Source organism: Oncorhynchus gorbuscha, linkage group LG22 (assembly GCF_021184085.1).
Source record: "Oncorhynchus gorbuscha isolate QuinsamMale2020 ecotype Even-year linkage group LG22, OgorEven_v1.0, whole genome shotgun sequence".
NCBI lineage: Eukaryota > Metazoa > Chordata > Actinopteri > Salmoniformes > Salmonidae > Oncorhynchus > Oncorhynchus gorbuscha.
This window is the reverse complement of record NC_060194.1, coordinates 38,643,246-38,668,746: the sequence shown is the minus strand read 5'-3', so window position 1 is coordinate 38,668,746 and position 25,501 is coordinate 38,643,246. Positions and strand designations below refer to the sequence as shown.

Sequence of the window (25,501 nt, the reverse complement as noted above, 5' to 3'; positions counted from 1 at the left end):
GACAAATCTCATTTCACATGTGTTCACATCTTTAAATTTCATTTGGGGGGGAATTTAGCCCATCCATTTAGTGGGATGGAGACTTTGATAGTCTGGTTTGTATCTTTTCTCATACATCTTTCCCCTGAACCTGATGGAGGATCTCACGCGTTAACGCAATAATTAAGTTCTGGGGTTCCGAGATTCCATTCTTCATTACATTCCCACTTGTTGGACTTGAGTTAGCAACTGTATACTCTATTACATCTGTTGTCTCTGGACTGCTCAGCACTGTGTCCACCCATGACCTGGAGGGCATGGTGTCCTGTTCCACCAACATCCTGTCCCTGACCTGGGATGCCAGCCCAGTGTCAGGGGCCAATAACAGTTACACTCCTTGAAGATAGGGGGTGCTAACAACACCACTTCATATCCCACAATTTGTATTACATTTTTATTGACTGATAACCAGGGGCACAGTCCAACACTCAGACAAATTTACATACAAATAATTTGTGTTCAGTGATTCTGCCAGATCAGGGGCAGTAGGGATGACCAAGATGTTATCTTTATCTGTGACTTTGAACATTTTCCTGTCAACATGTAAGAAGAACTTTTGGGTGTTTGGGAAAATGTATGGAGAAAATTTACATCATTGTCTTTAGAAATGTGGTGAAGTACAAGTAAACGTTGTAAAAAATTCAAATAATACTCTCTCCTTTTCTCTGTCTCACCCTTCACTCTGTCTCTCTCTTTCTCTCTCTCTTTCTCTCTCCCTACAGGTGCCTGTCCATAAACCAATGTCATCATAATCTCTGCAGTGTGATGGCAACATGGGCACTGTCTCCTGGACGGCCGTTGCCAGGGCGGACATGTATTGTGCTGCCACAGGTGCTGGACACACCCACATCTGCAGCTCCAACTCCACCGACTGTTTTTCACCGACCTGCACTGAGAGAGACCTACGCTGTCACTGTGGTTACCGTGGACAGGGGCTGCCTACTGGAACCCCAGCCCTGATTTGAACTCAGAACAGGTGAGAAGATACAGAGTCTGTCTGTCTGATGTCTCTGTGATGAATATCTTGTAGATCTAGAACTCGATTTCATCTTTCATAATTGTGCATGGACAGACGCAGTAACATAGAATGTTCCATAGCATCTCTCAACAGACTGTGGGATGAGACGATTAACCAGGGACTTTGTTCCGCTGTTAGATTTTTTAAGAACCACTGATCATTTGGACAAATCACGATTTCACAAGTATTCACATCTTTCTGACTTTTTTTCAGAAGGGGAGGGGACATTTAGCCCATCCATTTAGTATGGGTGAGACTTTGATAGTCTGGAAAACAAAATCTTTTTTACATCTTTCCCCTGAACCTGATGGAGGATCACACTTTTTCTGTTACAAACTGACAACCGGCCCCCTTCAGGGGGAAAAGATTCCATTCTTCAGTAAAACTTTTGGGGACCCAACTGTATACTCTAGTACATCTGTTGTCTCTGGACTGCTCAGCACTGTGTCCACCCATCGACCTGGAGGGCATGGTGTCCTGTTCCACCAACATCCTGTCCCTGACCTGGGATGCCAGCCCAGTGTCCGGGGCCAATAACACCTTACACTCCTTGAAGATAGGGGGTGCTAACAACACCACTTCATATCCCACAATTTGTATTACATTTTTATTGACGGATAACCAGGGGCACAGTCCAACACTCAGACATAATTTACATACAAATAATTTGTGTTCAGTGATTCTGCCAGATCAGGGGCAGTAGGGATGACCAGAGATGTTATCTTTATAAGTCTGAATTTGAACATTTTCCTGTCAACATGTAAGAATAACTTTTGGGTGTTTGGGAAAATGTATGGAGTAAAAAGTACATCATTGTCTTTAGAAATGTGGTGAAGTACAAGTAAACGTTGTCAAAAATAAAAATAATACTCTCTCCTTTTCTCTGTCTCTCCCTTCTCTCTGTCTTCTTTCTCTCTTCTCTCTCTCTCTTCCCTCTCTCTCCTCTCTCTCTCTTTCTCCATCACCCTCCCTCTCTCTTTCTCCATCACCCTCCCTCTCTCTCTTTCTCTCTCCATACAGGTGCCTGTCCCCCCACCAATGTCACAACGTCTCTGCAGTGTGATGGCAACATGGGCACTGTGTCCTGGACGGCCGTTGCCAGGGCGGACATGTACCTAGCAACCGCCACAGGTGACGACGGACATACCCACACCTGCAGCTCCAACTCCACCGACTGTTCCTTCACCGACCTGCACTGCGCCGAGACCTACGCTGTCACAATGGTTACCATGGACAGGGGCTGCCGTAGCGACCCCAGCCCTGACGTTGAACTCAAAACAGGTGAGAAGATACAGAGTCTGTCTGTCTGATCTCTCTGTGATGAATATCTTGTAGATCTAGAACTCGATTTCATCTTTCATAATCTCTCATGGACAGACGCATTTAACATAGAACGATATTGCAGCATCTCTCAACAGACTGTGGGATGAGACGATTAACCAGGGACTTTGTTCCGCTGTGTAGATTTTTTACGCCACTGATCATTTGGACAAATCACGATTTCACAAGTGTTCACATCTTTTGAATTTCAGAAGGGGAGGGGACATTTAGCCCATCCATTTAGTGGGATGGAGACTTTGATAGTCTGGTTTGTATCTTTTCTCATACATCTTTCCCCTGAACCTGATGGAGGATCTCACGCATTAACGCAATAATTAAGTTCTGGGGGTCCGAGATTCCATTCTTCATTACATTCCCACTTGTTGGACTTGAGTTAGCAACTGTATACTCTATTACATCTGTTGTCTCTGGACTGCTCAGCACTGTGTCCACCCATCGACCTGGAGGGCATGGTGTCCTGTTCCACCAACATCCTGTCCCTGACCTGGGATGCCAGCCCAGTGTCCGGGGCCAATAACACCTTACACTCCTTGAAGATAGGGGTGCTAACAACACCACTTCATATCCCACAATTTGTATTACATTTTTATTGACGGATAACCAGGGGCACAGTCCAACACTCAGACATAATTTACATACAAATAATTTGTGTTCAGTGATTCTGCCAGATCAGGGCAGTAGGGATGACCAGAGATGTTATCTTTATAAGTCTGAATTTGAACATTTTCCTGTCAACATGTAAGAATAACTTTTGGGTGTTTGGGAAAATGTATGGAGTAAAAAAGTACATCATTGTCTTTAGAAATGTGGTGAAGTACAAGTAAACGTTGTCAAAAATAAAAATAATACTCTCTCCTTTTCTCTGTCTCTCCCTTCACTCTGTCTCTCCCCTTCTCTCTCTCTCTCCCCTTCTCTCTCTCTCCCCTCTCTCTTCCTCTCTCTCTCTTTCTCCATCACCCTCCCTCTCTCTTCTCTCTCCCTACAGGTGCCTGTCCCCCCACCAATGTCACAACGTCTCTGCAGTGTGATGGCAACATGGGCACTGTCTCCTGGACGGCCGTTGCCAGGCGGACATGTACCTAGCAACCGCCACAGGTGACGACGGACACACCCACATCTGCAGCTCCAACTCCACCGACTGTTCCTTCACCGACCTGCACTGCGCCGAGACCTACGCTGTCACTGTGGTTACCGTGGACAGGGGCTGCCGTAGCGACCCCAGCCCTGATGTTGAACTCAGAACAGGTGAGAAGATACAGAGTCTGCCTGTCTGATCTCTCTGTGATGAATATCTTGTAGATCTAGAACTCGATTACATCTTTCATAATCTCTCATGGACAGACGCACGTACAGTGCCTTGCGAAAGTATTCGGCCCCCGTGAACTTTGCCACATTTTGCCACATTTCAGGCTTCAAACATAAAGATATAAAACTGTATTTTTTTGTGAAGAATCAACAACAAGTGGGACACAATCATGACGTGGAACGACAGTTATTGGATATTTCAAACTTTTTAACAAATCAAAAACTGAAACATTGGGCGTGCTAAATTATTCAGCCCCTTTACTTTCAGTGCAGCAAACTCTCTCCAGAAGTTCAGTGAGGATCTCTGAATGATCCAATGTTGACCTAAATGACTAATGATGATAAATACAATCCACCTGTGTGTAATCAAGTCTCCGTATAAATGCACCTGCACTGTGATAGTCTCAGAGGTCCGTTAAAAGCGCAGAGAGCATCATGAAGAACAAGGAACACACCAGGCAGGCCGAGATACTGTTGTGAAGAAGTTTAAAGCCGGATTTGGATACAAAAATATTTCCCAAGCTTTAAACATCCCAAGGAGCACTGTGCAAGCGATAATATTGAAATGGAAGGAGTATCAGACCACTGCAAATCTACCAAGACCTGGCCGTCCCTCTAAACTTTCAGCTCATACAAGGAGAAGACTGATCAGAGATGCAGCCAAGAGGCCCATGATCACTCTGGATGAACTGCAGAGATCTACAGCTGAGGTGGGAGACTCTGTCCATAGGACAACAATCAGTCGTATATTGCACAAATCTGGCCTTTATGGAAGAGTGGCAAGAAGAAAGCTATTTCTTAAAGATATCCATAAAAAGTGTTGTCTAAAGTTTTCCACAAGCCACCTGGGAGACACACCAAACATGTGGAAGAAGGTGCTCTGGTCAGATGAAACCAAAATTGAACTTTTTGGCAACAATGCAAAACGTTATGTTTGGCGTAAAAGCAACACAGCTCATCACCCTGAACACACCATCCCCACTGTCAAACATGGTGGTGGCAGCATCATGGTTTGGGCCTGCTTTTCCTTCAGCAGGGACAGGGAAGATGGTTAAAATTGATGGGAAGATGGATGGAGCCAAATACAGGACCATTCTGGAAGAAAACCTGATGGAGTCTGCAAAAGACCTGAGACTGGGACGGAGATTTGTCTTCCAACAAGACAATGATCCAAAACATAAAGCAAAATCTACAATGGAATGGTTCAAAAATAAACATATCCAGGTGTTAGAATGGCCAAGTCAAAGTCCAGACCTGAATCCAATCGAGAATCTGTGGAAAGAACTGAAAACTGCTGTTCACGAATGCTCTCCATCCAACCTCACTGAGCTCGAGCTGTTTTGCAAGGAGGAATGGGAAAGAATTTCAGTCTCTCGATGTGCAAAACTGATAGAGACATACCCCAAGCGACTTACAGCTGTAATCGCAGCAAAAGGTGGCCCTACAAAGTATTAACTTAAGGGGGCTGAATAATTTTGCACGACCAACTTTTCAGTTTTTGATTTGTTAAAAAAGTTTGAAATATCCAATAAATGTCGTTCCACTTCATGATTGTGTCCCACTTGTTGTTGATTCTTCACAAAAAAAATACAGTTTTATATCTTTATGTTTGAAGCCTGAAATGTGGCAAAAGGTCGCAAAGTTCAAGGGGGCCGAATACTTTCGCAAGGCACTGTAACATAGAACGATATCGCAGCATCTCTCAACAGACTGTGGGATGAGACGATTAACCAGGGACTTTGTTCCGCTGTGTAGATTTTTTACGCCACTGATCATTTGGACAAATCACGATTTCACAAGTGTTCACATCTTTCGAATTTCAGAAGGGGAGGGGACATTTAGCCCATCCATTTAGTGGGATGGAGACTTTGATAGTCTGGTTTGTATCTTTTCTCATACATCTTTCCCCTGAACCTGATGGAGGATCTCACGCATTAACGCAATAATTAAGTTCTGGGGGTCCGAGATTCCATTCTTCATTACATTCCCACTTGTTGGACTTGAGTTAGCAACTGTATACTCTAGTACATCTGTTGTCTCTGGACTGCTCAGCACTGTGTCCACCCATCGACCTGGAGGGCATGGTGTCCTGTTCCACCAACATCCTGTCCCTGACCTGGGATGCCAGCCCAGTGTCCGGGGCCAATAACACCTTACACTCCTTGAAGATAGGGGGTGCTAACAACACCACTTCATATCCCACAATTTGTATTACATTTTTATTGACGGATAACCAGGGGCATAGTCAAACACTCAGACATAATTTACATACAAATCATTTGTGTTCAGGGATTACCAGAGATGTTATCTTTATAAGTCTGAATTTGAACATTTTCCTGTCAACATGTAAGAATAACTTTTGGGTGTTTGGGAAAATGTATGGAGTAAAAAGTACATCATTGTCTTTAGAAATGTGGTGAAGTACAAGTAAACGTTGTCAAAAATAAAAATAATACTCTCTCCTTTTCTCTGTCTCTCCCTTCTCTCTCTCTCTCCCCTTCTCTCTCTCTCTCCCCTTCTCTCTCTCTCTCCCCTCTCTCTTCCTCTCTCTCTCTTTCTCCATCACCCTCCCTCTCTCTCTTTCTCTCTCCCTACAGGTGCCTGTCCCCCCACCAATGTCACAACGTCTCTGCAGTGTGATGGCAACATGGGCACTGTCTCCTGGACGGCCGTTGCCAGGGCGGACATGTACCTAGCAACCGCCACAGGTGACGACGGACACACCCACATCTGCAGCTCCAACTCCACCGACTGTTCCTTCACCGACCTGCACTGCGCCGAGACCTACGCTGTCACTGTGGTTACCGTGGACAGGGGCTGCCGTAGCGACCCCAGCCCTGATGTTGAACTCAGAACAGGTGAGAAGATACAGAGTCCGTCTGTCTGATCTCTCTGTGATGAATATCTTGTAGATCTAGAACTCGATTACATCTTTCATAATCTCTCATGGACAGACGCACGTACAGTGCCTTGCGAAAGTATTCGGCCCCCGTGAACTTTGCCATATTTTGCCACATTTCAGGCTTCAAACATAAAGAAATAAAACTGTATTTTTTTGTGAAGAATCAACAACAAGTGGAACACAATCGTGACGTGGAACGACATTTATTGGATATTTCAAACTTTTTTAACAAATCAAAAACTGAAAAATTGGGCGTGCTAAATTATTCAGCCCCTTTACTTTCAGTGCAGCAAACTCTCTCCAGAAGTTCAGTGAGGATCTCTGAATGATCCAATGTTGACCTAAATGACTAATGATGATAAATACAATCCACCTGTGTGTAATCAAGTCTCCGTATAAATGCACCTGCACTGTGATAGTCTCAGAGGTCCGTTAAAAGCGCAGAGAGCATCATGAAGAACAAGGAACACACCAGGCAGGTCCGAGATACTGTTGTGAAGAAGTTTAAAGCCGGATTTGGATACAAAAATATTTCCCAAGCTTTAAACATCCCAAGGAGCACTGTGCAAGCGATAATATTGAAATGGAAGGAGTATCAGACCACTGCAAATCTACCAAGACCTGGCCGTCCCTCTAAACTTCCAGCTCATACAAGGAGAAGACTGATCAGAGATGCAGCCAAGAGGCCCATGATCACTCTGGATGAACTGCAGAGATCTACAGCTGAGGTGGGAGACTCTGTCCATAGGACAACAATCAGTCGTATATTGCACAAATCTGGCCTTTATGGAAGAGTGGCAAGAAGAAAGCTATTTCTTAAAGATATCCATAAAAAGTGTTGTCTAAAGTTTTCCACAAGCCACCTGGGAGACACACCAAACATGTGGAAGAAGGTGCTCTGGTCAGATGAAACCAAAATTGAACTTTTTGGCAACAATGCAAAACGTTATGTTTGGCGTAAAAGCAACACAGCTCATCACCCTGAACACACCATTCCCACTGTCAAACATGGTGGTGGCAGCATCATGGTTTGGGCCTGCTTTTCCTCAGCAGGGACAGGGAAGATGGTTAAAATTGATGGGAAGATGGATGGAGCCAAATACAGGACCATTCTGGAAGAAAACCTGATGGAGTCTGCAAAAGACCTGAGACTGGGACGGAGATTTGTCTTCCAACAAGACAATGATCCAAAACATAAAGCAAAATCTACAATGGAATGGTTCAAAAATAAACATATCCAGGTGTTAGAATGGCCAAGTCAAAGTCCAGACCTGAATCCAATCGAGAATCTGTGGAAAGAACTGAAAACTGCTGTTCACGAATGCTCTCCATCCAACCTCACTGAGCTCGAGCTGTTTTGCAAGGAGGAATGGGAAAGAATTTCAGTCTCTCGATGTGCAAAACTGATAGAGACATACCCCAAGCGACTTACAGCTGTAATCGCAGCAAAAGGTGGCCCTACAAAGTATTAACTTAAGGGGGCTGAATAATTTTGCACGACCAATTTGTCAGTTTTTGATTTGTTAAAAAAGTTTGAAATATCCAATAAATGTCGTTCCACTTCATGATTGTGTCCCACTTGTTGTTGATTCTTCACAAAAAAATACAGTTTTATATCTTTATGTTTGAAGCCTGAAATGTGGCAAAAGGTCGCAAAGTTCAAGGGGGCCGAATACTTTCGCAAGGCACTGTAACATAGAACGTTATCGCAGCATCTCTCAACAGACTGTGGGATGAGACGATTAACCAGGGACTTTGTTCCGCTGTGTAGATTTTTTACGCCACTGATCATTTGGACAAATCACGATTTCACAAGTGTTCACATCTTTCGAATTTCAGAAGGGGAGGGGACATTTAGCCCATCCATTTAGTGGGGTGGAGACTTTGATAGTCTGGTTTGTATCTTTTCTCATACATCTTTCCCCTGAACCTGATGGAGGATCTCACGCATTAACGCAATAATTAAGTTCTGGGGGTCCGAGATTCCATTCTTCATTACATTCCCACTTGTTGGACTTGAGTTAGCAACTGTATACTCTAGTACATCTGTTGTCTCTGGACTGCTCAGCACTGTGTCCACCCATCGACCTGGAGGGCATGGTGTCCTGTTCCACCAACATCCTGTCCCTGACCTGGGATGCCAGCCCAGTGTCCGGGGCCAATAACACCTTACACTCCTTGAAGATAGGGGGTGCTAACAACACCACTTCATATCCCACAATTTGTATTACATTTTTATTGACGGATAACCAGGGGCATAGTCCAACACTCAGACATAATTTACATACAAATCATTTGTGTTCAGTGATTCTGCCAGATCAGGGGCAGTAGGGATTACCAGAGATGTTATCTTTATAAGTCTGAATTTGAACATTTTCCTGTCAACATGTAAGAATAACTTTTGGGTGTTTGGGAAAATGTATGGAGTAAAAAGTACATCATTGTCTTTAGAAATGTGGTGAAGTACAAGTAAACGTTGTCAAAAATAAAAATAATACTCTCTCCTTTTCTCTGTCTCTCCCTTCTCTCTGTCTCTCCCCTCTCTCTCTCTCTCCCTTCTCTCTCTCTCTCCCCTCTCTCCTCTCTCTCTTCCTCTCTCTCTCTCTTTCTCCATCACCCTCCCTCTCTCTCTTTCTCTCTCCCTACAGGTGCCTGTCCCCCCACCAATGTCACAACGTCTCTGCAGTGTGATGGCAACATGGGCACTGTCTCCTGGACGGCCGTTGCCAGGGCGGACATGTACCTAGCAACCGCCACAGGTGACGACGGACACACCCACATCTGCAGCTCCAACTCCACCGACTGTTCCTTCACCGACCTGCACTGCGCCGAGACCTACGCTGTCACTGTGGTTACCGTGGACAGGGGCTGCCGTAGCGACCCCAGCCCTGATGTTGAACTCAGAACAGGTGAGAAGATACAGAGTCTGTCTGTCTGATCTCTCTGTGATGAATATCTTGTAGATCTAGAACTCGATTACATCTTTCATAATCTCTCATGGACAGACGCACGTACAGTGCCTTGCGAAAGTATTCGGCCCCCGTGAACTTTGCCATATTTTGCCACATTTCAGGCTTCAAACATAAAGAAATAAAACTGTATTTTTTTGTGAAGAATCAACAACAAGTGGAACACAATCGTGATGTGGAACGACATTTATTGGATATTTCAAACTTTTTTAACAAATCAAAAACTGAAAAATTGGGCGTGCTAAATTATTCAGCCCCTTTACTTTCAGTGCAGCAAACTCTCTCCAGAAGTTCAGTGAGGATCTCTGAATGATCCAATGTTGACCTAAATGACTAATGATGATAAATACAATCCACCTGTGTGTAATCAAGTCTCCGTATAAATGCACCTGCACTGTGATAGTCTCAGAGGTCCGTTAAAAGCGCAGAGAGCATCATGAAGAACAAGGAACACACCAGGCAGGTCCGAGATACTGTTGTGAAGAAGTTTAAAGCCGGATTTGGATACAAAAATATTTCCCAAGCTTTAAACATCCCAAGGAGCACTGTGCAAGCGATAATATTGAAATGGAAGGAGTATCAGACCACTGCAAATCTACCAAGACCTGGCCGTCCCTCTAAACTTCCAGCTCATACAAGGAGAAGACTGATCAGAGATGCAGCCAAGAGGCCCATGATCACTCTGGATGAACTGCAGAGATCTACAGCTGAGGTGGGAGACTCTGTCCATAGGACAACAATCAGTCGTATATTGCACAAATCTGGCCTTTATGGAAGAGTGGCAAGAAGAAAGCTATTTCTTAAAGATATCCATAAAAAGTGTTGTTTAAAGTTTTCCACAAGCCACCTGGGAGACACACCAAACATGTGGAAGAAGGTGCTCTGGTCAGATGAAACCAAAATTGAACTTTTTGGCAACAATGCAAAACGTTATGTTTGGCGTAAAAGCAACACAGCTCATCACCCTGAACACACCATTCCCACTGTCAAACATGGTGGTGGCAGCATCATGGTTTGGGCCTGCTTTTCCTCAGCAGGGACAGGGAAGATGGTTAAAATTGATGGGAAGATGGATGGAGCCAAATACAGGACCATTCTGGAAGAAAACCTGATGGAGTCTGCAAAAGACCTGAGACTGGGACGGAGATTTGTCTTCCAACAAGACAATGATCCAAAACATAAAGCAAAATCTACAATGGAATGGTTCAAAAATAAACATATCCAGGTGTTAGAATGGCCAAGTCAAAGTCCAGACCTGAATCCAATCGAGAATCTGTGGAAAGAACTGAAAACTGCTGTTCACGAATGCTCTCCATCCAACCTCACTGAGCTCGAGCTGTTTTGCAAGGAGGAATGGGAAAGAATTTCAGTCTCTCGATGTGCAAAACTGATAGAGACATACCCCAAGCGACTTACAGCTGTAATCGCAGCAAAAGGTGGCCCTACAAAGTATTAACTTAAGGGGGCTGAATAATTTTGCACGACCAATTTGTCAGTTTTTGATTTGTTAAAAAAGTTTGAAATATCCAATAAATGTCGTTCCACTTCATGATTGTGTCCCACTTGTTGTTGATTCTTCACAAAAAAATACAGTTTTATATCTTTATGTTTGAAGCCTGAAATGTGGCAAAAGGTCGCAAAGTTCAAGGGGGCCGAATACTTTCGCAAGGCACTGTAACATAGAACGTTATCGCAGCATCTCTCAACAGACTGTGGGATGAGACGATTAACCAGGGACTTTGTTCCGCTGTGTAGATTTTTTACGCCACTGATCATTTGGACAAATCACGATTTCACAAGTGTTCACATCTTTCGAATTTCAGAAGGGGAGGGGACATTTAGCCCATCCATTTAGTGGGGTGGAGACTTTGATAGTCTGGTTTGTATCTTTTCTCATACATCTTTCCCCTGAACCTGATGGAGGATCTCACGCATTAACGCAATAATTAAGTTCTGGGGGTCCGAGATTCCATTCTTCATTACATTCCCACTTGTTGGACTTGAGTTAGCAACTATATACTCTAGTACATCTGTTGTCTCTGGACTGCTCAGCACTGTGTCCACCCATAGACCTGGAGGGCATGGTGTCCTGTTCCACCAACATCCTGTCCCTGACCTGGGATGCCAGCCCAGTGTCCGGGGCCAATAACACCTTACACTCCTTGAAGATAGGGGGTGCTAACAACACTACTTCATATCCCACAATTTGTATTACATTTTTATTGACGGATAACCAGGGGCACAGTCCAACACTCAGACATAATTTACATACAAATCATTTGTGTTCAGTGATTCTGCCAGATCAGGGGCAGTTGGGATGACCAGAGATGTTATCTTTATAAGTCTGAATTTGAACATTTTCCTGTCAACATGTAAGAATAACTTTTGGGTGTTTGGGAAAATGTATGGAGTAAAAAGTACATCATTGTCTTTAGAAATGTGGTGAAGTACAAGTAAACGTTGTCAAAAATACAAATAATACTCTCTCCTTTTCTCTGTCTCTCTCTTCTCTCTGTCTCTCTCTTTCTCTCTCTCTTTCTCTCTCCCTACAGGTGCCTGTCCCCCCACCAATGTCACAACGTCTCTGCAGTGTGATGGCAACATGGGCACTGTCTCCTGGACGGCCGTTGCCAGGGCGGACATGTACCTAGCAACAGCCACAGGTGACGACGGACACACCCACACCTGCAGCTCCAACTCCACCGATTGTTCCTTCAACGACCTGCACTGCGCCGAGACCTACGCTGTCACTGTGGTTACCATGGACAGGGGCTGCTATAGCGACCCCAGCCCTGACGTTGAACTCAGAACAGGTGAGAAGATACAGAGTCTGTCTGATCTCTCTGTGATGAATATCTTGTAGATCTAGAACTCGATTACATCTTTCATAATCTCTCATGAACAGACGCACGTAACATAGAACGATATCGTAACATCTCTCAACAGACTGTGGGATGAGACGATTAACCAGGGACTTTGTTCCGCTGTGTAGATTTTTTACGCCACTGATCATTTGGACAAATCACGATTTCACATCTTTCGAATTTCAGAAGGGGAGGGGACATTTAGGCCATCCATTTAGTGGGGTGGAGACTTTGATAGTCTGGTTTGTATCTTTTCTCATACATCTTTCCCCTGAACCTGATGGAGGATCTCACGCATTAACGCAACAATTAAGTTCTGGGGATCCGAGATTCCATTCTTCATTACATTCACACTTGTTGGACTTGAGTTAGCAACTGTATACTGTTGTACATCTGTTGTCTCTGGACTGCTCAGCACTGTGTCCACCCATCGATCATGCGGGATCTGCATTGAAAAGCAATGGAGAGTGCGCATTAATTTCCTGATTCTGCTTTGTTCACATTTATTTTCAGCTAGTGCAGCTCGTGAGTCTGTGAGTGACAGTAGGCTGTTCGAGATTGTTGTTTCAATGTTTTGTACACTCAGTGCATATCTTTGATCTTTTGGAGTAATATCTTGGTTATTATAAGACTATCCAAGTCATTTAATTATTATATGGATGTATGTGTTTTTCAATGATTAGATAATTGAGTAACACCAAATGAACCCACTGTCCATCCTCTCGTCTCCACTCTAGGGCCCTGTGCTCCTGGTAACCTGCAGACTAGCCTCCAGTGCAGCACCAACTCTACCACAGTGACCTGGGACAGAGGCAGTGGAGCACTGTCCTATATGGTTGTAGGAGAGGCTACCAACAGCCACATTACCTCCTGTAACTCTAGCGCCACCTACTGTGATCTGGAGGGAATGCAGTGTGGCCAGATGTACAACGTCTCAGTCCACTCTATGGATGGAGTCTGTAGGAGCATTCAGAGTGTCAGCTCAGACGTGCAAACGGGTGAGACGGGCAAAAAACATGAACACACACACATACACAGATAGTAATGTGTTGCTAATGCAATTGACTAATGAGAATCCCTCCCTCCAGCCCCCTGCCCGCCCCAGAATGTGGCTGCCCAGGTGCACTGTGCCTCAGGCATCATGTTGGTGACCTGGGAACCCAACATGGATGCCTGGTTTTTCCTGGTGGATGCAGTGACAGAGGTAGGGAGCAGCCACTCCTGTAACACTACAGACACCCAGTGCTCCATCACCAGTCTTCCCTGTGGAGAGAGCTTCTCTGTCCAGGTCACCGCTGCCAGAAGAGGCTGCCACAGCATGCCAAGTCAGGCTCTCAACGTCTCATCAGGTACGGCCCGGGTCATCAGAACACGACATTGCTCAGTTGTTTGTCATCAGAATGCACCATCGACTATTGTGTAGCAACTAATACATAACCGATCTACAGTTTGATTCCTGAACGTTTTGGTAATTAGATTGATCAAAACAGAATAGCTATTTTTATACGACACATATAAAGTTCTAGATGACCCATGATCCCAGATGAGATACTTTTTTCTGACTCTAAACCTCCCTTCAAAGTGTTCATAACTTCCCTACTAAAAGGCATCTTCTCTCTAGGATTATTGCTCCAGTGTATCTAACCATCCCTTCCTCTCCTTCTACCCAGCCCCATGCATGCCCACGAGGGTGAACGGTAGCCAGAACTGTGTGACCAACTCTGCCTGGGTGTCCTGGGCCCCTGCTCTGGGGGTGGACAGGTACATGGTGACTGCTGATGGCGTGGGGGGGTTCAACTCCTCCTGCTCCATCCCTGGCTTTGACACCACCTGTGAGGTGCCTGACCTGGCCTGCGGCGTGCTCTACACCTTCTCTGTTACTGCTAGCAACGGACACTGTGATAGTCCACCCAGTGCGACCTTCGAACTCGAGACAGGTAATGAATGGCGATGTCGCCAGGTTCTGGTTGGATGAATGGGGCTATTTTGCTGGGATGTAAGGTTTTTGGTCGTTGGTGTAAAAATAAAAAAAAGTGATATTCAGTAACTCTTGGAGGACAATGTAAGTTGACTGGGAATATTATAGTAATTATTTTAACCTATTTTACTGGCTATCATATTATTTAGTGTCATGCTATATATCTCTCTGAAAATCAATAACAAAATATCATGTGTTTACCTCCAGCTCCCTGCACCCTTGCAAGCATCACCGCCTTCGCCCCGTGTCACAACTCCTCCATCCGGGTCCTGTGGAAGCCCATGGAGGGCAGCGTGGGAAACTCTGTGTACACCGCCACAGCGGAGGCCAGTGACCGCAGCGTGCTGACCTGCAACAGCTCTGCCAGCAGCTGTGACCTGGAGGGGGCGCTCTGCGGTCTGCACTACACAGTCATCGTAGCAGCATCATCAGACTGCTGCACCAGTCAGAGAAGTCCTCCTTATAGGATCAGCATGGGTAGGTTACTGTGTTACTTTCATTGCTGCATTAAGAGTCATACCAGGTCCCGTATTCACAAAGTACCTTAGAGTACTGAGTTCTGATCTGGGATCAGGACCTGCCTGTCCATATAATCATATTCATTTGGAGCTAAAAGACACATCTGATCCTAGATCAGCACTCCTGCTCTGAGACGCTTTGTGCATACAGACCCTGGTACTCTGTAGTAAAGCTGTTCCAGAACAGGTTTTATAACAGTTGTTATAACAGTGGTCATTATAGTCAACATGGTTAGTGTCCTTGCTTGTTCTAGTTATCTATCTAAAGTTCATCTCTGACCTCTCACCCTCCTCCCTATGTGTCCCTCTCAGAACCCTGCCCACCCCAGGGTGTGGCCATCAGCTCCTCCTGTGAGTCCCATGGAGTGCACGTGTCCTGGACCGCGTCCCCTGTGGCTGAGACCTACCTCATGATCGCAACGGGTGGAAATGGTGACGTGCGGTCCTGCAACACGACCGCCAGCAACTGCTCCCTGTCTGCGCTGCAGTGTGGTCAGCAGTATGCCGTCTCTGTGACCGCTAGCCACGAGAACTGCTCCAGTATGGCCAGCCAGAACGTCACGTTCAATACGGGTACGCATCACACAAAAATGACGTGTGTGTGTCCCAAAGAACTTCTGAAGACACACTCCATGTGCTTCTGCCAAAATATGATGCACTATTTATATGATGTCATCATCTGCCATTTGACCTAAACTTTCAACTTTGACCTTTCTATCCTTTAGTGCCTTGCCAGCCAGACGGTCTGTCCGTGTTGGTCCAGTGTGTCAACCACTCTGCGCTGCTATCGTGGACAGTCAGAGGTGGTGTTGTGGACTACTGGGGCTGTGCCCAGGCTGAGGATGGCATCATGCTTTACTGTGAGAGCACAGGGACCTCCTGTACCATCACAGGGCTGGAGTGTGGTGCCCAGTACAACTTCTCTGTTCAGGCCTCAGACGGGACCTGCAACAGCTCCTTCAGTGAGCCTCTGCTGGCTGGAGCAGGTATTGTACAGCCATCTTATTGTACAGCCATCTTATTGTACAGCCATCTTATTGTACAGTCATCATATTGTACAGCCATCTTATTGTACAGTCATCTTATTGTACAGTCATCATATTGTACAGTCATCATATTGTACAGCCATCTTATTGTACAGTCATCATATTGTACAGTCATCATATTGTACAGTCATCTTATTGTACAGCCATCTTATTGTACAGCCATCTTATTGTACAGTCATCATATTGTACAGTCATCATATTGTACAGCCATCTTATTGTACAGTCATCATATTGTACAGTCATCATATTGTACAGTCATCATATTGTACAGCCATCTTATTGTACAGTCATCATATTGTACAGCAATCTTATTGTACAGTCATCATTTTGTACAGCCATCTTATTGTACAGTCATCATATTGTACAGTCATCATATTGTACAGTCATCATATTGTACAGTCATCATATTGTACAGCCATCTTATTGTACAGTCATCTTATTGTACAGTCATCATATTGTACAGCCATCTTATTGTACAGTCATCTTATTGTACAGTCATCTTATTGTACAGTCATCATATTGTACAGCCATCTTATTGTACAGTCATCATATTGTACAGCCATCTTATTGTACAGTCATCATATTGTACAGTCATCATATTGTACAGTCATCATATTGTACAGTCACCTTATTGCACGGTCATCATATTGTACAGTCATCATATTGTACAGTCACCTTATCGTACAGTCACCTTATCGTACAGACATATTGATCATTGAGTAGTGATAGTTTTCCTTGGTCTTGGGAGGATAACTCATCTTAGAGCCTCTCTCTCAATTGATATTTTCTTGATTCATGACATGTTCCCTCCTCATCTCTTCATCAAACAGGAGAGGAAGGTCAGAAAGGAAGGAACATGTTTAGATCTGTATATAGGTATTTGTTGACGTTTTGTTCAAAGTCTGACAGTTTGTCCTTCTCCTTTTCTGTAGCTCCCTGTCCCCCAGAGACCATGGCAGTGACCATGTTCCCCACGCAGAACCAGACCCAGTTTTTGCGTGCTTCCTGGACCCATGTGAACTGTCCCAACGTCCAATACCTGCTGGAGGTGACCGGGAGCATCCTGGGAGACAGCCAATCCCTGTTCGAGCTGTCTTCCTATTGGACCAGCTCCAGCTTCTTTGAGCTGCTCCTCCCCTGTGGCTCGTCCTATAGCGCGACAGTGAGGAGCAGGAACTTTGCAGGCGACAGCGCCCCCTCTGAGGCCATCACTGGAATCACAGGTACAGCAAGAGGACTAACGTGGGACAGATGTGCATAACTCATAGAGTTAGATAGAGGACTCATAGATTTAGATAGAGGACTCATGCATGTATCTGTTCCATTATGTGTGACAGCAGCTACATTTTAAAGCAGTCCATTTTCTTATTATTTTGTCTCTCAATCTATCTCTATGGCATAACACATTTCACACCTAAATCTGACGTCAGTGCATCAAGTGTTAAAGTCATGACATATAAAAACCATGAGCTGGTGCACACCCAGAGAAAATGATTTTATGTCCAGGTACTGACTAACGGCGAATAAACTAAGCTATAAAAATAAAGAGTTGCACACTTCATATATAAACATTGGTAAATCACCAACGTTTCAGCATCACTGTGTCTTCTTCAGGGTGCCTTCTTCAGGGTGCCTTCTTCAGGGTGCCTTCTTCAGGGTGTCTTCTTCAGGGTGCCTTCTTCAGGGTGCCTTCTTCAGGGTGCCTTCTTCAGGGTGCCTTCTTCAGGGTGCCTTCTTCAGGGTGCCTTCTTCAGGGTGCCTTCTTCAGGGTGCCTTCTTCAGGGTGCCTTCTTCAGGGTGTCTTCTTCAGGGTGCCTTCTTCAGGGTGCCTTCTTCAGGGTGCCTTCTTCAGGGTGTCTTCTTCAGGGTGCCTTCTTCAGGGTGCCTTCTTCAGGGTGCCTTCTTCAGGGTGCCTTCTTCAGGGTGCCTTCTTCAGGGTGCCTTCTTCAGGGTGCCTTCTTCAGGGTGCCTTCTTCAGGGTGCCTTCTTCAGGGTGCCTTCTTCAGGGTGCCTTCTTCAGGGCACTGTGATGCCGAAACGTTGGTGATTTACCCAATAGATTACTGGGAGTTTATATATGGAGTGTGCAACTCTTTATGTTTATGGCTCATAGTCATAACATAACATTACTAGGACCCAGAGTTTTTCCTGGTGAGGTCATATAGACCTTGCCCTAAACATAACATAACTCAACCATAACCATAACCATAACATTCCGTCTCTCCAGCCCCTTGCCCTAAACATAACATAACTCAACCATAACCATAACTCTAACCATAGCATTCCGTGTCTCCAGCCCCTTGCCCTAAACATAACATAACTCAACCATAACCATAACTCTAACCATAGCATTCTGTCTCCAGCCCCTTGCCCTAAACATAACATAACTCAACCATAACCATAACTCTAACCATAGCATTCCGTCTCTCCAGCCCCTTGCCCTAAACATAACATAACTCAACCATAACCATAACTCTAACCATAGCATTCCGTCTCTCCAGCCCCTTGCCGTAAACATAACATAACTCAACCATAACCATAACTCTAACCATAGCATTCCGTGTCTCCAGCCCCTTGCCCTAAACATAACATAACTCAACCATAACCATAACTCTAACCATAGCATTCCGTGTCTCCAGCCCCTTGCCCTAAACATAACATAACTCAACCATAACCATAACCATAGCATTCCGTCTCTCCAGCCCCTTGCCCTAAACATAACATAACTCAACCATAACCATAACTCTAACCATAGCATTCCGTGTCTCCAGCCCCTTGCCCTAAACATAACATAACAACTCAACCATAACCATAACTCTAACCATAGCATTCTGTCTCCAGCCCCTTGCCCTAAACATAACATAACTCAACCATAACCATAACTCTAACCATAGCATTCCGTCTCTCCAGCCCCTTGCCCTAAACATAACATAACTCAACCATAACCATAACTCTAACCATAGCATTCCGTCTCTCCAGCCCCTTGCCGTAAACATAACATAACTCAACCATAACCATAACTCTAACCATAGCATTCCGTGTCTCCAGCCCCTTGCCCTAAACATAACATAACTCAACCATAACCATAACTCTAACCATAGCATTCCGTGTCTCCAGCCCCTTGCCCTAAACATAACATAACTCAACCATAACCATAACTCTAACCATAGCATTCCGTCTCTCCAGCCCCTTGCCCTAAACATAACATAACTCAACCATAACCATAACTCTAACCATAGCATTCCGTGTCTCCAGCCCCTTGCCCTAAACATAACATAACTCAACCATAACCATAACTCTAACCATAGCATTCCGTGTCTCCAGCCCCTTGCCCTAAACATAACATAACTCAACCATAACCATAACTCTAACCATAGCATTCCGTGTCTCCAGCCCCTTGCCCTAAACATAACATAACTCATCCATAACCATAACTCTAACCATAGCATTCCGTCTCTCCAGCCCCTTGCCCTAAACATAACATAACTCAACCATAACCATAACTCTAACCATAGCATTCCGTGTCTCCAGCCCTTTGCCCTAAACATAACATAACTCAACCATAACCATAACTCTAACCATAGCATTCCGTGTCTCCAGCCCCTTGCCCTAAACATAACATAACTCATCCATAACCATAACTCTAACCATAGCATTCCGTGTCTCCAGCCCCTTGCCCTAAACATAACATAACTCAACCATAACCATAACTCTAACCATAGCATTCCGTGTCTCCAGCCCCTTGCCCTAAACATAACATAACTCATCCATAACCATAACTCTAACCATAGCATTCCGTGTCTCCAGCCCCTTGCCCTAAACATAACATAACTCATCCATAACCATAACTCTAACCATAGCATTCCGTGTCTCCAGCCCCTTGCCCTAAACATAACATAACTCAACCATAACCATAACTCTAACCATAGCATTCCGTGTCTCCAGCCCCTTGCCCTAAACATAACATAACTCATCCATAACCATAACTCTAACCATAGCATTCTGTCTCCAGCCCCTTGCCCTAAACATAACATAACTCAACCATAACCATAACCATAACTCTAACCATAGCATTCCGTGTCTCCAGCCCTTTGCCCTAAACATAACATAACTCAACCATAACCATAACTCTAACCATAGCATTCCGTGTCTCCAGCCCCTTGCCCTAAACATAACATAACTCAACCATAACCATAACTCTAACCATAGCATTCCGTGTCTCCAGCCCCTTGCCCTAAACATAACATAACTCATCCATAACCATAACTCTAACCATAGCATTCCGTGTCTCCAGCCCCTTGCCCTCCACCGGTGGTGACCTACAGTGGTTCCAACTCCTCGGCCACCATCTCGTGGAATGGTTCCGTCTATGCCACCATGTATACGGTGTATGACATCAGTGGTGTGGTGCGGACCCAGGTGTGCAGCACAGTACAGCTGTCCTGTTCCCTGGTCAACCTGGACTACAACAACCTGGAGGTTACCGCTAGCAACACTGCCGGGGAGAGCGAACCCACCAGGGAAATAACAGGTAGGAACCAACCCAGACGGTTGTGTTTGAAAATGTGACCGTTTGTTATCGAAATAGGCAGAAGCCAGTCTCTTAATATGATGTTAATCAATGTCTCTTAATATAATGTTAATCACCGTCTCTTAATATAATGTTAATCAATGTCTCTTAACATGGTTCCCATCTACAGTGCATCACTTGAAAAGGAGAGATCTCAGTGAAGAAGAGATGATCTCAGAGAAGGGTGCGTTAAGCTCTGCTCTACTTCATACTCTATGATACAGGAGAGCAACGTTACAAACTGAAAAGTGGTTTTAATAACAAATCAATTCTAATAAATAATTCAGTTCATAATCAGACCACTCTCCTTGCCTCCTTCATCAGGTCTGTCCATGCCCGAGGTGCAGGTCACCGTGGAAACCCTAAACGTCCTCCTAGTGGAGTGGTCCCGCGTGAAGGGGGCGGCCTACTACACCCTGGTGGTCCGAGAGCAGAGTTCTCACCCCCGCTACGCCAGCCGCTCCCAGATACTGACCGTGTACGGCGAGAGCTCCATCGTCACTGACCTCAACCCTTCCTCCACTTACTGCCTATCTGTGTCTGCCCAGACAGAGGCCAGCAAGGGGCCCGACTCAGAGCCTGTGTGTGTGGAGACTGTGGCACCTGCAGTCAAGATGTGAAGGGGGGTTCTGGACTGAAGAAAAGAAGTAGAGCCATGAATGTATCTGAATATATGGCTCTAATCATGGGTATCACAGAACGAGAATGTAATACAGTCTCTGGATCTTTTGGTGCCAACATGGGCAAGGCAACCCACAAGCAATTGTTCAATCTCAAATCAGTCTGCTTTACTCTGCAAAACTAAGGTCTCCTTTGGGAAAGTGGTCTTCTAACTTCCTGGTTAAACGCAAAAGCGACAGTATGGCTCTGGTCGGCGTTACAGGGCCGATGGCAGCATGTATTGTATAGTCACTGCAGACAGCTGAATGCTACCCAACTCGTCTTCCAGTACCTCCAGCAGTACACGTTGGCGTTCTAGCCCTCGACAAATGCACCTTATTCCTTGCGGGATTTATGATTAGTTGACAAGTTGATTCAGGTGTGCTTGTCCAGGGTAACAATACAAACGTGTTCTGTTGGTTGTACTGGAGTTCCAGGGTTGGGAAACACTGCTATAGCGGACCGTAACGTTTTCTAAATTGTCTATATTTTAAAGAAAGTTTTGGGGTAGCTTTGTCTGCGGTGTGATGGTTGAGATATCGTATCCAAAGTGGTGATTTCCTATCTCTTTGCCTGATGTATCAAGTAGTGGAACATATTTGTATGACTTGTGAGAAACGACCTGTGAAGTATACTATTCCTAACACATCATCCTCATCCTCCATGCTGAAATTGGTGAAATCAAAGCTCAAACATTCTAGTTTTTGTGTAATTTTTACAATACCTTCAACAAGTTAATTTTAATGACTTGTTTTATATGCATCTTTCCTTTTTATTACTTATGTATACTGAACAAAAATATAAATGCAACATGCAACAATTTCAAAAATGTTACTGAGTAACAGTGAATATAAGGAAATCGGTCAATTTAAATAAATTCATAAGGCCCTAATCTATGGATTTCACATGCACAGGCCCACCCATTTGGCAGCTAGGCCCACCCACTTGGCAGCTAGGCCCACCCAATCAGAATTTGTTTTCTCCCACAAAAGGGCTTTATGACAGACAGAAACACTCCAGTTTCATCAGCTGTCCAGGTGGCTGGTCTCAGACAATCCTGCAGGTGAAGAAGCCAGATGTGGAGTTCCTGAGCTGGCGTGGTTACACGTGGTCTGCGGTTATGAGTTCGGTTTGACATACTGTCAAATTCTCTAAAACGAAGTTGGAGGTGGCTTATGGTAGAGAAATTAACACATTTCAAACAGCTCTGGTGGACATTCCTGCAGTCAGCATGCCAATTGCATGCTCCTTCAAAACTTGAGACATCTGTGCACATTTTTAGAATGGCCTTTTAATGGTTTAATCAGCTTATTGATATGCCACACCTGTCAGGTGGATGAAATCTTTTGGCAAACGAGAAATGCTCACTAACAGGAATGTAAACCAATTTGTGCACAAAATATGAGAAAAAAGCTTTTCGTGGGTATGGAACATTTCTGGGATATTTTATTTCAGCTCATGAAACATGGGACCAACACTTTACATGTTGCGTTTATATTTTTGTTCAGTATATATGAGAAAGTATATGTATCTTTATTGAAGAGTAATATATCTGGCTGTATTTTCAATAACAGATGATTTGTAATGTACTGTGCCATTTTCTTGACTATCTTTATCAAGAGAAACAGTCAGACAAAAATGATCAAAATGTACAACTTTTCCACTTTCATTAATTCAAATTCATTGTCATTCCGTACAAAATAGAATATAGAAAATACTCATATCTCCCTTTCATTGATGTCGATACTTATGGTTTATTTCTAATGGGACCAATGAACAACGGAGTATGATGCACTTTATTACATGGTAGTCCGTCATTTAGCAGACACTACGGTAGTCCATTATTCAGTCATTTAGCAGACACTACAGTAGTCCATTATTCAAGAATTTAGCAGACACTACGGTAGTCCATTATTCAGTCATTTAGCAGACACTACGGTAGTCCATTATTCAGTCATTTAGCAGACACTACGGTAGTCCATTATTCAGTCATTTAGCAGACACTACGGTAGTCCATTATTCAGTCATTTAGCAGACACTACAGTAGTCCATTATTCAGTCATTTAGCAGACACTACGGTAGTCCATTATTCAGTCATTTAGCAGACACTACGGTAGTCCATTATTCAGTCATTTAGCAGACACTACGGTAGTCCATTATTCAGTCATTTAGCAGACACTACGGTAGTCCATTATTCAGTCATTTAGCAGACACTACGGTAGTCCATTATTCAGTCATTTAGCAGACACTACGGTAGTCCATTATTCAGTCATTTAGCAGACACTACGGTAGTCCATTATTCAGTCATTTAGCAGACACTACGGTAGTCCATTATTTCAGGTGAGTCATTTAGCAGACACTACGGTAGTCCATTATTCAGTCATTTAGCAGACACTACGGTAGTCCATTATTCAGTCATTTAGCAGACACTACGGTAGTCCATTATTCAGTCATTTAGCAGACACTACGGTAGTCCATTTCTTCATTTAGCAGACACTACGGTAGTCCATTTCTTCATTTAGCAGACACTACGGTAGTCCATTATTCAGTCATTTAGCAGACACTACGGTAGTCCATTATTCAGTCATTTAGCAGACACTACGGTAGTCCATTATTCAGTCATTTAGCAGACACTACGGTAGTCCATTATTCAGTCATTTAGCAGACACTACGGTAGTCCATTATTCAGTCATTTAGCAGACACTACGGTAGTCCATTATTCAGTCATTTAGCAGACACTACGGTAGTCCATTATTCAGTCATTTAGCAGACACTACAGTAGTCCATTATTCAGTCATTTAGCAGACAGTCCTCACGGTACGGTAGTCCATTATTCAGTCATTTAGCAGACACTACGGTAGTCCATTATTCAGTCATTTAGCAGACACTACGGTAGTCCATTATTCAGTCATTTAGCAGACACTACGGTAGTCCATTATTCAGTCATTTAGCAGACACTACGGTAGTCCATTTCTTCATTTAGCAGACACTACGGTAGTCCATTTCTTCATTTAGCAGACACTACGGTAGTCCAGTCATTTAGCAGACACTACGGTAGTCCATTTCTTCATTTAGCAGACACTACGGTAGTCCATTATTCAGTCATTTAGCAGACACTACGGTAGTCCATTTCTTCATTTAGCAGACACTACGGTAGTCCATTATTCAGTCATTTAGCAGACACTACGGTAGTCCATTATTCAGTCATTTAGCAGACACTACGGTAGTCCATTATTCAGTCATTTAGCAGACACTACGGTAGTCCATTATTCAGTCATTTAGCAGACACTACGGTAGTCCATTATTCAGTCATTTAGCAGACACTACGGTAGTCCATTTAGTCCATTATTCAGTCATTTAGCAGACACTACGGTAGTCCATTTTCTAGTCATTTAGCAGACACTACGGTAGTCCATTATTCAGTCATTTAGCAGACACTATGGTAGTCCATTATTCAGTCATTTAGCAGACACTACGGTAGTCCATTATTCAGTCATTTAGCAGACACTACGGTAGTCCATTATTCAGTCATTTAGCAGACACTACGGTAGTCCATTATTCAGTCATTTAGCAGACACTACAGTAGTCCATTATTCAGTCATTTAGCAGACACTACGGTAGTCCATTATTCAGTCATTTAGCAGACACTACGGTAGTCCATTATTCAGTCATTTAGCAGACACTACGGTAGTCCATTATTCAGTCATTTAGCAGACACTACGGTAGTCCATTTTTCATTATTCAGTCATTTAGCAGACACTACGGTAGTCCATTATTCAGTCATTTAGCAGACACTACGGTAGTCCATTTTCTTCATTTAGCAGACACTACGGTAGTCCATTATTCAGTCATTTAGCAGACACTACGGTAGTCCATTATTCAGTCATTTAGCAGACACTACGGTAGTCCATTATTCAGTCATTTAGCAGACACGGTAGTCCATTATTCAGTCATTTAGCAGACACTACGGTAGTCCATTATTCAGTCATTTAGTAGTCCATTTCTTCATTTAGCAGACACTACGGTAGTCCATTATTCAGTCATTTAGCAGACACTACGGTCATCCATTATTCAGTCATTTAGCAGACACTACAGTAGTCCATTATTCAGGAATTTAGCAGACACTACGGTAGTCCATTATTCAGTCATTTAGCAGACAGTCCTATTCAGGTAGTCCAGTTCTTCATTTAGCAGACACTACGGTAGTCCATTATTCAGTCATTTAGCAGACACTACGGTAGTCCATTATTCAGTCATTTAGCAGACACTACGGTAGTCCATTATTCAGTCA

At 44.1% G+C, this 25,501-nt stretch overlaps 1 protein-coding gene across 1 annotated transcript in view; it reads left to right on the top strand.

The window, feature by feature from the left end:
• LOC124009436 overlaps positions 1 to 22,264 on the top strand; it is a 47,345-nt gene extending 25,081 nt beyond the window's left edge. The window contains exons 25-40 of the mRNA XM_046321249.1: positions 2,078 to 2,338; positions 2,819 to 2,940; positions 3,466 to 3,643; positions 6,301 to 6,561; positions 9,254 to 9,514; positions 12,127 to 12,387; positions 13,176 to 13,436; positions 13,527 to 13,787; positions 14,109 to 14,375; positions 14,624 to 14,893; positions 15,247 to 15,507; positions 15,660 to 15,920; positions 16,913 to 17,203; positions 20,275 to 20,511; positions 20,681 to 20,734; positions 20,875 to 22,264. Of these exons, the coding sequence (XP_046177205.1) occupies positions 2,078 to 2,338; positions 2,819 to 2,940; positions 3,466 to 3,643; positions 6,301 to 6,561; positions 9,254 to 9,514; positions 12,127 to 12,387; positions 13,176 to 13,436; positions 13,527 to 13,787; positions 14,109 to 14,375; positions 14,624 to 14,893; positions 15,247 to 15,507; positions 15,660 to 15,920; positions 16,913 to 17,203; positions 20,275 to 20,511; positions 20,681 to 20,734; positions 20,875 to 21,170 (3,803 nt within the window). The 3' untranslated portion in view covers positions 21,171 to 22,264. The remainder of the gene's footprint in view (positions 1 to 2,077; positions 2,339 to 2,818; positions 2,941 to 3,465; positions 3,644 to 6,300; positions 6,562 to 9,253; positions 9,515 to 12,126; positions 12,388 to 13,175; positions 13,437 to 13,526; positions 13,788 to 14,108; positions 14,376 to 14,623; positions 14,894 to 15,246; positions 15,508 to 15,659; positions 15,921 to 16,912; positions 17,204 to 20,274; positions 20,512 to 20,680; positions 20,735 to 20,874) is intronic.
• The last annotated feature ends 3,237 nt before the right edge of the window (positions 22,265 to 25,501 follow it).